The sequence below is a fragment of the Notolepis coatsorum genome (assembly GCF_963971535.1).
Source record: "Notolepis coatsorum genome assembly, chromosome: 20".
Taxonomy (NCBI): domain Eukaryota; kingdom Metazoa; phylum Chordata; class Actinopteri; order Aulopiformes; family Paralepididae; genus Notolepis; species Notolepis coatsorum.
The window spans coordinates 11,161,802-11,176,248 of record NC_140184.1 but is presented as its reverse complement, the minus strand read 5'-3'; the positions used below and the strand labels follow the sequence as shown (position 1 = coordinate 11,176,248).

General features: G+C 44.7%; 1 protein-coding gene across 1 annotated transcript in view; it reads right to left on the bottom strand.

Moving 5' to 3' along the window:
• Positions 1-14,447, bottom strand: part of LOC311247296 (mucin-5B-like) — a gene marked incomplete at both ends in the record, with an annotated part of 70,945 nt that overhangs the window by 19,612 nt on the left and 36,886 nt on the right. The window contains 3 exons of the mRNA XM_084337655.1: positions 490-673; positions 909-1,153; positions 1,651-1,822. Of these exons, the coding sequence (XP_084193781.1) occupies positions 490-673; positions 909-1,153; positions 1,651-1,822 (601 nt within the window). The remainder of the gene's footprint in view (positions 1-489; positions 674-908; positions 1,154-1,650; positions 1,823-14,447) is intronic.

The following is a 14,447-nucleotide window of genomic DNA, read 5'->3' as shown; positions in this document are numbered from 1 at the left end:
CCCTACACTTCGCGGGAACGCGGAAAACAAGGGGTAGGGCCAAGGGGAGAATTGGGATGCAGCATAAGTGTCAGGGGTGCTTAAAGATTTTTCCCAACCCACTTTCAGTTCCGCGTTCTGGTTCCGCGATCTGATTGGCCACTGACGTTTCTCTCAGCGCCAATCGCGTTACGCCTAGATCACTGGTTAAGCTTGGCGACTCTTTCGAAGAGTTTGTCGGTGGTCTATCGCCCTGCTCTAAAGACAAATTCTAATCTTAACCAACTTCGAAAGAGAGCGACTTCGAAAGAGTCGCCAAGCTTAACTAGTATACTAGCAGGCTGTTAGAGGCAGAACTAGGCGTAACGCGATTGGCGCTGAGAGAAACGTCAGTGGTCAATCAGATCGCGGAACCCGAACACGGAACTGAAAGTGGGTTGGGAAAAATCTTTACGCGTCAGGGGTCATGGCTAGGTTAAGTGTCAGGGGTCAAGGGTTATGGTGACTCACCACACAGTCCCTCTGTGTTGCCAGTGAACAATGGATAGAACACGCTGATGCTGAAGGAAAAGCCTGAGTAGACGATCTCAGTCTGGATATCTTCCATCTCCAAGATGATGACAAGGTCCGTTCCGGTGATGTACAGGGGGCCGTTCCTGTAGGCCGGGTAGACACGCTTCTCGTTCACGTACACCTGGAGGACCGAGAGCCACATGAGTATCAGCACGTCGTGTTGTTGTTAACCCTTTCACTACCACACTACAGAAGGTTAACCCTTTCACTACCGGGTGTGAAAGGGTTAACCCTTTGTCGGGTGGCAGTGAAAGGGTTAACCTTCTGTAGTGTCTCAGTGAAAGGGTTAACCCTTTTGGTAGTGAAAGGGTTAATATATAGGGCAACTCTTTATGACAAGATCAATGATTACTTACCGCATTGACACGTTTGCCGGAGTCTAAGGTCTCGGTCAGGACGACCTTGTAGGACTGGTATTCCACAATAAGGGCCTTGGGACAGAACGTGCTGTCTGACGGGTCACACTCCCTGCCCGCGATGACGGTGAAGTTATGTTTCGCGATGATCTCCTTGACCAGGTAGAAAGAGCAGTCACTCTCGTAATTGTAAGTGGCGCCATCGAATGTCACCAGGTGGGATTGATCCCAGCCCTGGCACGCACCTGGAGGAGAAGCAGAGCCACAGGAGGTAAGACTCTCGTGTCATCATCTTTGTTATTATTATTATTACTAGGGATGTCCGATATTATTGGCCTACCGATATTGGCATTCAAATGTAATATCGGAAATGATCGGTATCTGTAAAAAAAAAATATATATATATATATTTTTTTTTACATTTATTTAACCTTTATTTACCCAGGCAAACAAGTAAGAACAAATTCTTATTTAATTTATTGTGAAAAGAATGCCTAATGTTGTGTTTTTTGGGGGGGGGGAAACCCTGCATATATCGGTATCAGTTGATATCGGTATCGGAAATTAAGAGTTGGACAATATCGGTAAAAAAGCCAATATCGAACATCCCTAATTATTACCTTCCTGAGCCACTGTCGCCCCCCCCCCCCCCCCCCTGTGGTGTAAGCCGGTATAAGTCCAGAGTGGTATAAGAAGTTGGATCCTAAGTGGTATAAGATATTGGTTTCACTTTGCGACTTACATTGACATTCATAACGGTAGCAGCATCCCGCGTCGTCGAAGACCTTCACCGGTTTGTGTCCGTTGACGCAGACGCGTGTCTCAGGCTCGGCACAGATCACCGGTGCCGTGGTGACCTTCCCACCGCTGCATGTGGCATTGGAGCAGTCGGTGTCCTTCCATGTCTCTCCATCCTAATTTGAGATGGATAAGCAATCACTTAATACACACAGGCAGGCCAAGGACGTGTGTGTGTGTGTGTGTGTGTGTGTGTGTGTGTGTGTGTGTGTGTGTGTGTGTGTGTGTGTGTGTGTGTGAGCTTGTTCAAACACTGTCTGAGGGGTAATGAGCCTGCACAACAGTATGAACACAGTTAAAACACTGTCTGAGGGGTAATGAGCCTGCACAACAGTCTAAACACAGTTAAAACACTGTCTGAGGGGTAATGAGCCTGCACAACAGTATGAACACTGTTAAAACACTGTCTGAGGGGTAATGAGCCTGCACAACAGTATGAACACTGTTAAAACACTGTCTGAGGGGTAATGAGCCTGCACAACAGTATGAACACTGTTAAAACACTGTCTGAGGGGTAATGAGCCTGCACAACAGTATGAACACTGTTAAAACACTGTCTGAGGGGTAATGAGCCTGCACAACAGTATGAACACTGTTAAAACACTGTCTGAGGGGTAATGAGCCTGCACAACAGTATGAACACTGTTAAAACACTGTCTGAGGGGTAATGAGCCTGCACAACAGTATGAACACTGTTAAAACACTGTCTGAGGGGTAATGAGCCTGCACAACAGTCTAAACACTGTTAAAACACTGTCTGAGGGGTAATGAGCCTGCACAACAGTATGAACACTGTTAAAACACTGTCTGAGGGGTAATGAGCCTGCACAACAGTATGAACACTGTTAAAACACTGTCTGAGGGGTAATGAGCCTGCACAACAGTATGAACACTGTTAAAACACTGTCTGAGGGGTAATGAGCCTGCACAACAGTATGAACACTGTTAAAACACTGTCTGAGGGGTAATGAGCCTGCACAACAGTATGAACACTGTTAAAACACTGTCTGAGGGGTAATGAGCCTGCACAACAGTATGAACACTGTTAAAACACTGTCTGAGGGGTAATGAGCCTGCACAACAGTATGAACACTGTTAAAACACTGTCTGAGGGGTAATGAGCCTGCACAACAGTATGAACACTGTTAAAACACTGTCTGAGGGGTAATGAGCCTGCACAACAGTATGAACACTGTTAAAACACTGTCTGAGGGGTAATGAGCCTGCACAACAGTATGAACACTGTTAAAACACTGTCTGAGGGGTAATGAGCCTGCACAACAGTATGAACACTGTTAAAACACTGTCTGAGGGGTAATGAGCCTGCACAACAGTCTAAACACTGTTAAAACACTGTCTGAGGGGTAATGAGCCTGCACAACAGTATGAACACTGTTAAAACACTGTCTGAGGGGTAATGAGCCTGCACAACAGTATGAACACTGTTAAAACACTGTCTGAGGGGTAATGAGCCTGCACAACAGTATGAACACTGTTAAAACACTGTCTGAGGGGTAATGAGCCTGCACAACAGTATGAACACTGTTAAAACACTGTAGGAGACGTACTGTAATGCCTGAGTACCTCAACTGAAATGGCCTTGCTACAAAACACTGATAAATGTAGCCTGCCTAAAGTGCTGGGAATGGCTGAAATGATGTTCCAAATATGTCCTGATAATGCACCCACTACCTGAATGATTCATTCCTAAAGCATGACTTTGTTAACATTCTCAATAATTACAGTGATATAGACTAAATTAGTGTTTAATCTAGGAACTCTTTGGTCAGCAAAAAACTAACATTTATTACTTTAAAAATAATCTGTTTGATTGTTCTGTATAATATCAATAATACACTTGAGGTCACGAAATCCTGTGAGCCTCATTTGTATTATTACCAAAATAACTGTTCATCTTGGCCATATTCTGATTATTAGCAAACACAGCAACAAGCCTAATGGGAAAGTAAACTGTAATCCTATATGTTGCTTAGCAACCAAACATTCCAAGGAAATGGTCTATGTGGAAAAAGGTTCCTACCAGTCTGGGTGGATTCAAGTGGAAGCAGTGTGGGGAAAGGGTTGTCTGAATGGGGGTTGTTGTTGTCGGACCAGCGGAAGGGGATGGATGGGTCGTTGCGCTCGGTGTTGTGGGACAGGGTTTAGACTCCTTCTCTATACTGCAGGTTTCAGAGCAGTAGGCGGTGTAGCACCAGTCTCCACCGTCATTTACATTATATAGGAAGCTCCCTGTAGGAATTAAGCAAAGAAGAACATATCAAAGCAAAAGGAATCGTGAATATATATATTATTATATATATCTATTAGGGGTGTAAATATTTGACCCCATAACGATTCGATTACGATTCTTCACGCAACAATTCAATGCATCATGAAATCGCTTCATTTGACCATGATTCGATTCGATTCGATGCAATTCGATGACTTTTCTATCAGTTAATTCCCCCAAAAATGTTTAATACACAAAATGTGGCTGGGGGAACTGATTCACTCAGCATGAATGGACTATAGGTAAATAAAAAATCAACCTATAAAAAAATAAATGTATTCTAATCGATTCTAACATTTTCAAATCGATGCAGTTGAATCGTCACGTTAGGATCGATGCATTGTTACACCCCTAATATCTATATATGTATATATGCATGACATTTGTGAAATACGTTTTTTACATCATTTCTGGGATTACTTCTACTACTACCTAAAACAATTACAGTGTGATATTAAGGAGAGCTGGTTACTTAATTTGACATCAGTATTTAGTTAGTGAAGAATATAAGGCGAAAAAGAAAAGGAAATCTAAGTGCAAGAAAGGTCATTAATTTTTCTAAAATGGAATTACACTAACCTGGGGGATATGTTGTTCCATTGAAAAGGCACCGACACTCACTGGTTGTGGGCACTACAGTTGTACTAACAACGACTTGTGGCGATGGTGCTTGTGGTGTTGTTGTTAAGCCTGTTACTACTTGTAGAGTAGTTGTTGTAGTTACACCAACAACTGTGGAAGACGCTGTTGTTGGACCGGTGGTTTCTACTTTTGGGGGTCTTGGTGTTGTTACAGTCTCAGCTGTTGTTACTTCCTTTGTGGTTGTTTCAACACCTGGTGCCAGAGTGGTTCCCTTTGTTGTGAATGGTCCAATTGTTGTGGTAGTAATGGTTGGTTTGGAAGTTATAACTGTTGTTCCTGGGCCTGCTGTTGTAGTTACACCAACACCGGCTGTTGTAGTTTCACTGCCAACTGTTGTTCCTGGTCTTGCTGTTGTAGTTACACCAACACCGGCTGTTGTAGTTTCACTGACAACTGTTGTTCCTGGTCTTGCTGTTGTAGTTACACTAACAATTGTGGTAGAAGCTGTTGTTGGACCAGTGGTTTCTACCTTTGGGGGTCTTGGTGTTGTTACAGTCTCAGCTGTTGTTACTTCCTTTGTGGTTGTTTCAACACCAGGTGCCAGAGTCGTTCCCTTTGTTGTGAATGGTCCAATTGTTGTGGTAGTAATGGTTGGTTTGGAAGTTATAACTGTTGTTCCTGGTCTTGCTGTTGTAGTTACACCAACACTTGCTGTTGTAGTTTCACTGACAACTGTTGTTCCTGGCCTTGCTGTTGTAGTTACACCAACACCGGCTGTTGTAGTTTCACTGACAACTGTTGTACCTGGTCTTGCTGTTGTAGTTACACCAACACTTGCTGTTGTAGTTACAGTGACAACTGTTGTTCCTGGTCTTGTTGTTGTAGTTACACCAACAACTGTGGTAGAAGCTGTTGTTGGACCAGTGGTTTCTACCTTTGGTGGCCTTGGTGTTGTTACAGTCTCAGCTGTTGTTACTTCCTTTGTGGTTGTTTCAACACCTGGTGCCAGAGTGGTTCCCTTTGTTGTGAATGGTCCAATTGTTGTGGTAGTAATGGTTGGTTTGGAAGTTATAACTGTTGTTCCTGGGCCTGCTGTTGTAGTTACACCAACACCGGCGGTTGTAGTTTCACTGACAACTGTTGTTCCTGGTCTTGCTGTTGTAGTTACACCAACAACTGTGGTAGAAGCTGTTGTTGGACCGGTGGTTTCTACTTTTGGGGGTCTTGGTGTTGTTACAGTCTCAGCTGTTGTTACTTCCTTTGTGGTTGTTTCAACACCAGGCGCCAGAGTGGTTCCCTTTGTTGTGAATGGTCCAATTGTTGTGGTAGTAATGGTTGGTTTGGAAGTTATAACTGTTGTTCCTGGACCTGCTGTTGTAGTTACACCAACACCGGCTGTTGTAGTTTCACTGCCAACTGTTGTACCTGGTCTTGCTGTTGTAGTTACACCAACACTTGCTGTTGTAGTTTCAGTGACAACTGTTGTTCCTGGTCTTGCTGTTGTAGTTACACCAACAACTGTGGTAGAAGCTGTTGTTGGACCGGTGGTTTCTACCTTTGGTGGCCTTGGTGTTGTTACAGTCTCAGCTGTTGTTACTTCCTTTGTGGTTGTTTCAACACCAGGCGCCAGAGTGGTTCCCTTTGTTGTGAATGGTCCAATTGTTGTGGTAGTAATGGTTGGTTTGGAAGTTATAACTGTTGTTTCTGGGCCTGCTGTTGTAGTTACACCAACACCTGCTGTTGTAGTTTCACTGACAACTGTTGTTCCTGGTCTTGCTGTTGTAGTTACACCAACAACTGTGGTAGAAGCTGTTGTTGGACCGGTGGTTTCTACTTTTGGGGGTCTTGGTGTTGTTACAGTCTCAGCTGTTGTTACTTCCTTTGTGGTTGTTTCAACACCAGGTGCCAGAGTCGTTCCCTTTGTTGTGAATGGTCCAATTGTTGTGGTAATAATGGTTGGTTTGGAAGTTATAACTGTTGTTCCTTGGCCTGCTGTTGTAGTTACACCAACACCGGCTGTTGTAGTTTCACTGCCAACTGTTGTTCCTGGTCTTGCTGTTGTAGTTACACCAACAACTGTGGTAGAAGCTGTTGTTGGACCAGTGGTTTCTACCTTTGGTGGCCTTGGTGTTGTTACAGTCTCAGCTGTTGTTACTTCCTTTGTGGTTGTTTCAACACCAGGTGCCAGAGTGGTTCCCTTTGTTGTGAATGGTCCAATTGTTGTGGTAGTAATGGTTGGTTTGGAAGTTATAACTGTTGTTCCTGGGCCTGCTGTTGTAGTTACACCAACACCGGCTGTTGTAGTTTCACTGCCAACTGTTGTACCTGGTCTTGCTGTTGTAGTTACACCAACACTTGCTGTTGTAGTTTCAGTGACAACTGTTGTTCCTGGTCTTGTTGTTGTAGTTACACCAACAACTGTGGTAGAAGCTGTTGTTGGACCGGTGGTTTCTACCTTTGGTGGCCTTGGTGTTGTTACAGTCTCAGCTGTTGTTACTTCCTTTGTGGTTGTTTCAACACCAGGTGCCAGAGTTGTTCCCTTTGTTGTGAATTGTCCAATTGTTGTGGTAGTAATGGTTGGTTTGGAAGTTATAACTGTTGTTCCTGGGCCTGCTGTTGTAGTTACACCAACACCAGCGGTTGTACTTTCACTGACAACTGTTGTTCCTGGTCTTGCTGTTGTAGTTACACCAACAACTGTGGTAGAAGATGTTGTTGGACCAGTGGTTTCTACCTTTGGTGGCCTTGGTGTTGTTACAGTCTCAGCTGTTGTTACTTCCTTTGTGGTTGTTTCAACACCAGGTGCCAGAGTGGTTCCCTTTGTTGTGAATGGTCCAATTGTTGTGGTAGTAATGGTTGGTTTTGAAGTTATAACTGTTGTTCCTGGGCCTGCTGTTGTAGTTACACCAACACCTGCTGTTGTAGTTTCACTGACAACTGTTGTCCCTGGGCCTGCTGTTGTAGTTACACCAACAACTGTGGTAGAAGCTGTTGTTGGACCGGTGGTTTCTACTTTTGGGGGTCTTGGTGTTGTTACAGTCTCAGCTGTTGTTACTTCCTTTGTGGTTGTTTCAACACCAGGTGCCAGAGTCGTTCCCTTTGTTGTGAATGGTCCAATTGTTGTGGTAATAATGGTTGGTTTGGAAGTTATAACTGTTGTTCCTTGGCCTGCTGTTGTAGTTACACCAACACCGGCTGTTGTAGTTTCACTGCCAACTGTTGTTCCTGGTCTTGCTGTTGTAGTTACACCAACAACTGTGGTAGAAGCTGTTGTTGGACCAGTGGTTTCTACCTTTGGTGGCCTTGGTGTTGTTACAGTCTCAGCTGTTGTTACTTCCTTTGTGGTTGTTTCAACACCAGGTGCCAGAGTGGTTCCCTTTGTTGTGAATGGTCCAATTGTTGTGGTAGTAATGGTTGGTTTGGAAGTTATAACTGTTGTTCCTGGGCCTGCTGTTGTAGTTACACCAACACCGGCTGTTGTAGTTTCACTGCCAACTGTTGTACCTGGTCTTGCTGTTGTAGTTACACCAACACTTGCTGTTGTAGTTTCAGTGACAACTGTTGTTCCTGGTCTTGTTGTTGTAGTTACACCAACAACTGTGGTAGAAGCTGTTGTTGGACCGGTGGTTTCTACCTTTGGTGGCCTTGGTGTTGTTACAGTCTCAGCTGTTGTTACTTCCTTTGTGGTTGTTTCAACACCAGGTGCCAGAGTTGTTCCCTTTGTTGTGAATTGTCCAATTGTTGTGGTAGTAATGGTTGGTTTGGAAGTTATAACTGTTGTTCCTGGGCCTGCTGTTGTAGTTACACCAACACCAGCGGTTGTACTTTCACTGACAACTGTTGTTCCTGGTCTTGCTGTTGTAGTTACACCAACAACTGTGGTAGAAGATGTTGTTGGACCAGTGGTTTCTACCTTTGGTGGCCTTGGTGTTGTTACAGTCTCAGCTGTTGTTACTTCCTTTGTGGTTGTTTCAACACCAGGTGCCAGAGTGGTTCCCTTTGTTGTGAATGGTCCAATTGTTGTGGTAGTAATGGTTGGTTTTGAAGTTATAACTGTTGTTCCTGGGCCTGCTGTTGTAGTTACACCAACACCTGCTGTTGTAGTTTCACTGACAACTGTTGTCCCTGGGCCTGCTGTTGTAGTTACACCAACAACTGTGGTAGAAGCTGTTGTTGGACCGGTGGTTTCTACTTTTGGGGGTCTTGGTGTTGTTACAGTCTCAGCTGTTGTTACTTCCTTTGTGGTTGTTTCAACACCAGGTGCCAGAGTCGTTCCCTTTGTTGTGAATTGTCCAATTGTTGTGGTAGTAATGGTTGGTTTGGAAGTTATAACTGTTGTTCCTGGGCCTGCTGTTGTAGTTACACCAACACCGGCGGTTGTACTTTCACTGACAACTGTTGTTCCTGGTCTTGCTGTTGTAGTTACACCAACAACTGTGGTAGAAGATGTTGTTGGACCAGTGGTTTCTACCTTTGGTGGCCTTGGTGTTGTTACAGTCTCAGCTGTTGTTACTTCCTTTGTGGTTGTTTCAACACCAGGTGCCAGAGTGGTTCCCTTTGTTGTGAATGGTCCAATTGTTGTGGTAGTAATGGTTGGTTTGGAAGTTATAACTGTTGTTCCTGGGCCTGCTGTTGTAGTTACACCAACACCGGCTGTTGTAGTTTCACTGACACCTGTTGTTCCTGGGCCTGCTGTTGTAGTTACACCAACACCGGCTGTTGTAGTTTCACTGACAACTGTTGTTCCTGGTCTTGCTGTTGTAGTTACACCAACAACTGTGGTAGAAGCTGTTGTTGGACCAGTGGTTTCTACTTTTGGTGGCCTTGGTGTTGTTACAGTCTCAGCTGTTGTTACTTCCTTTGTGGTTGTTTCAACACCAGGTGCCAGAGTTGTTCCCTTTGTTGTGAATGGTCCAATTGTTGTGGTAGTAATGGTTGGTTTTGAAGTTATAACTGTTGTTCCTGGGCCTGTTGTTGTAGTTACACCAACACCGGCTGTTGTAGTTTCACTGACAACTGTTGTTCCTGGTCTTGCTGTTGTAGTTACACCAACAATTGTGGTAGAAGCTGTTGTTGGACCGGTGGTTTCTACCTTTGGTGGCCTTGGTGTTGTTACAGTCTCAGCTGTTGTTACTTCCTTTGTGGTTGTTTCAACACCTGGTAACAAAGTGGTTCCCTTTGTTGTGAATGGTCCAATTGTTGTGGTAGTAATGGTTGGTTTTGAAGTTATAACTGTTGTTCCTGGGCCTGCTGTTGTAGTTACACCAACACCGGCTGTTGTAGTTTCACTGACAACTGTTGTTCCTGGTCTTGCTGTTGTAGTTACACCAACAACTGTGGTAGAAGATGTTGTTGGACCAGTGGTTTCTACCTTTGGTGGCCTTGGTGTTGTTACAGTCTCAGCTGTTGTTACTTCCTTTGTGGTTGTTTCAACACCAGGCGCCAGAGTGGTTCCCTTTGTTGTGAATGGTCCAATTGTTGTGGTAGTAATGGTTGGTTTGGAAGTTATAACTGTTGTTCCTGGGCCTGCTGTTGTAGTTACACCAACACCGGCTGTTGTAGTTTCACTGACAACTGTTGTTCCTGGTCTTGCTGTTGTAGTTACACCAACAACTGTGGTAGAAGCTGTTGTTGGACCGGTGGTTTCTACTTTTGGGGGTCTTGGTGTTGTTACAGTCTCAGCTGTTGTTACTTCCTTTGTGGTTGTTTCAACACCAGGTGCCAGAGTGGTTCCCTTTGTTGTGAATGGTCCAATTGTTGTGGTAGTAATGGTTGGTTTGGAAGTTATAACTGTTGTTCCTGGGCCTGCTGTTGTAGTTACACCAACACCGGCTGTTGTAGTTTCACTGACAACTGTTGTTCCTGGTCTTGCTGTTGTAGTTACACCAACACCGGCTGTTGTAGTTTCACTGACAACTGTTGTTCCTGGTCTTGTTGTTGTAGTTACACCAACAACTGTGGTAGAAGCTGTTGTTGGACCGGTGGTTTCTACTTTTGGTGGCCTTGGTGTTGTTACAGTCTCAGCTGTTGTTACTTCCTTTGTGGTTGTTTCAACACCAGGTGCCAGAGTCGTTCCCTTTGTTGTGAATTGTCCAATTGTTGTGGTAGTAATGGTTGGTTTGGAAGTTATAACTGTTGTTCCTGGGCCTGCTGTTGTAGTTACACCAACACCGGCTGTTGTAGTTTCACTGACACCTGTTGTTCCTGGGCCTGCTGTTGTAGTTACACCAACACCGGCTGTTGTAGTTTCACTGACAACTGTTGTTCCTGGTCTTGCTGTTGTAGTTACACCAACAACTGTGGTAGAAGCTGTTGTTGGACCGGTGGTTTCTACTTTTGGGGGTCTTGGTGTTGTTACAGTCTCAGCTGTTGTTACTTCCTTTGTGGTTGTTTCAACACCTGGTGCCAAAGTGGTTCCCTTTGTTGTGAATGGTCCAATTGTTGTGGTAGTAATGGTTGGTTTGGAAGTTATAACTGTTGTTCCTGGGCCTGCTGTTGTAGTTACACCAACACCTGTTGTTGTAGTTTCACTGACAACTGTTGTTCCTGGTCTTGCTGTTGTAGTTACACCAACACCTGCTGTTGTAGTTTCACTGACAACTGTTGTTCCTGGTCTTGTTGTTGTAGTTACACCAACAACTGTGGTAGAAGCTGTTGTTGGACCGGTGGTTTCTACTTTTGGGGGTCTTGGTGTTGTTACAGTCTCAGCTGTTGTTACTTCCTTTGTGGTTGTTTCAACACCAGGTGCCAGAGTCGTTCCCTTTGTTGTGAATGGTCCAATTGTTGTGGTAGTAATGGTTGGTTTGGAAGTTATAACTGTTGTTCCTGGGCCTGCTGTTGTAGTTACACCAACACCGGCTGTTGTAGTTTCACTGACACCTGTTGTTCCTGGGCCTGCTGTTGTAGTTACACCAACACCCGCTGTTGTAGTTTCACTGACAACTGTTGTTCCTGGTCTTGCTGTTGTAGTTACACCAACAACTGTGGTAGAAGCTGTTGTTGGGCCGGTGGTTTCTACCTTTGGTGGCCTTGGTGTTGTTACAGTCTCAGCTGTTGTTACTTCCTTTGTGGTTGTTTCAACACCTGGTGCCAGAGTGGTTCCCTTTGTTGTGAATGGTCCAATTGTTGTGGTAGTAATGGTTGGTTTGGAAGTTATAACTGTTGTTCCTGGGCCTGCTGTTGTAGTTACACCAACACCGGCTGTTGTAGTTTCACTGACAACTGTTGTTCCTGGTCTTGCTGTTGTAGTTACACCAACAACTGTGGTAGAAGCTGTTGTTGGACCGGTGGTTTCTACTTTTGGTGGCCTTGGTGTTGTTACAGTCTCAGCTGTTGTTACTTCCTTTGTGGTTGTTTCAACACCAGGCGCCAGAGTGGTTCCCTTTGTTGTGAATGGTCCAATTGTTGTGGTAGTAATGGTTGGTTTGGAAGTTATAACTGTTGTTCCTGGGCCTGCTGTTGTAGTTACACCAACACCGGCTGTTGTAGTTTCACTGACAACTGTTGTTCCTGGTCTTGCTGTTGTAGTTACACCAACAACTGTGGTAGAAGCTGTTGTTGGACCGGTGGTTTCTACTTTTGGGGGTCTTGGTGTTGTTACAGTCTCAGCTGTTGTTACTTCCTTTGTGGTTGTTTCAACACCTGGTGCCAGAGTGGTTCCGTTTGTTGTGAATGGTCCAATTGTTGTGGTAGTAATGGTTGGTTTGGAAGTTATAACTGTTGTTTCTGGGCCTGCTGTTGTAGTTACACCAACACCGGCTGTTGTAGTTTCACTGACAACTGTTGTTCCTGGTCTTGCTGTTGTAGTTACACCAACAACTGTGGTAGAAGCTGTTGTTGGACCGGTGGTTTCTACTTTTGGGGGTCTTGGTGTTGTTACAGTCTCAGCTGTTGTTACTTCCTTTGTGGTTGTTTCAACACCAGGTGCCAGAGTCGTTCCCTTTGTTGTGAATTGTCCAATTGTTGTGGTAGTAATGGTTGGTTTGGAAGTTATAACTGTTGTTCCTGGGCCTGCTGTTGTAGTTACACCAACACCGGCTGTTGTAGTTTCACTGACAACTGTTGTTCCTGGTCTTGCTGTTGTAGTTACACCAACAACTGTGGTAGAAGCTGTTGTTGGACCAGTGGTTTCTACCTTTGGTGGCCTTGGTGTTGTTACAGTCTCAGCTGTTGTTACTTCCTTTGTGGTTGTTTCAACACCAGGCGCCAGAGTGGTTCCCTTTGTTGTGAATGGTCCAATTGTTGTGGTAGTAATGGTTGGTTTTGAAGTTATAACTGTTGTTCCTGGGCCTGCTGTTGTAGTTACACCAACACCGGCTGTTGTAGTTTCACTGACAACTGTTGTTCCTGGTCTTGCTGTTGTAGTTACACCAACAACTGTGGTAGAAGCTGTTGTTGGACCAGTGGTTTCTACCTTTGGTGGCCTTGGTGTTGTTACAGTCTCAGCTGTTGTTACTTCCTTTGTAGTTGTTTCAACACCAGGTGCCAGAGTTGTTCCCTTTGTTGTGAATGGTCCAATTGTTGTGGTAGTAATGGTTGGTTTGGAAGTTATAACTGTTGTTCCTGGGCCTGCTGTTGTAGTTACACCAACACCTGCTGTTGTAGTTTCACTGACAACTGTTGTTCCTGGTCTTGCTGTTGTAGTTACACCAACACCGGCTGTTGTAGTTTCACTGACAACTGTTGTTCCTGGTCTTGCTGTTGTAGTTACACCAACAACTGTGGTAGAAGATGTTGTTGGACCAGTGGTTTCTACCTTTGGGGGTCTTGGTGTTGTTACAGTCTCAGCTGTTGTTACTTCCTTTGTGGTTGTTTCAACACCAGGTGCCAGAGTCGTTCCCTTTGTTGTGAATTGTCCAATTGTTGTGGTAGTAATGGTTGGTTTGGAAGTTATAACTGTTGTTCCTGGGCCTGCTGTTGTAGTTACACCAACACCGGCTGTTGTAGTTTCACTGACAACTGTTGTTCCTGGTCTTGCTGTTGTAGTTACACCAACAATTGTGGTAGAAGCTGTTGTTGGACCAGTGGTTTCTACCTTTGGTGGCCTTGGTGTTGTTACAGTCTCAGCTGTTGTTACTTCCTTTGTGGTTGTTTCAACACCAGGTGCCAGAGTTGTTCCCTTTGTTGTGAATGGTCCAATTGTTGTGGTAGAAATGGTTGGTTTGGAAGTTATAACTGTTGTTCCTGGACCTGCTGTTGTAGTTACACCAACACCTGCTGTTGTAGTTTCACTTACAACTGTTGTTCCTGGGCCTGCTGTTGTAGTTTCACTGACAACTGTTGTTCCTGGTCTTGCTGTTGTAGTTACACCAACAACTGTGGTAGAAGCTGTTGTTGGACCGGTGGTTTCTACTTTTGGGGGTCTTGGTGTTGTTACAGTCTCAGCTGTTGTTACTTCCTTTGTGGTTGTTTCAACACCAGGTGCCAGAGTGGTTCCCTTTGTTGTGAATGGTCCAATTGTTGTGGTAGTAATGGTTGGTTTGGAAGTTATAACTGTTGTTCCTGGGCCTGCTGTTGTAGTTACACCAACACCTGCTGTTGTAGTTTCACTGACAACTGTTGTTCCTGGACCTGCTGTTGTAGTTACACCAACACCGGCTGTTGTAGTTTCACTGCCAACTGTTGTACCTGGTCTTGCTGTTGTAGTTACACCAACAACTGTGGTAGAAGCTGTTGTTGGACCGGTGGTTTCTACCTTTGGTGGCCTTGGTGTTGTTACAGTCTCAGCTGTTGTTACTTCCTCTGTGGTTGTTTCAACACCAGGTGCCAGAGTTGTTCCCTTTGTTGTGAATGGTCCAATTGTTGTGGTAGTAATGGTTGGTTTTGAAGTTATAACTGTTGTTCCTGGGCCTGCTGTTGTAGTTACACCA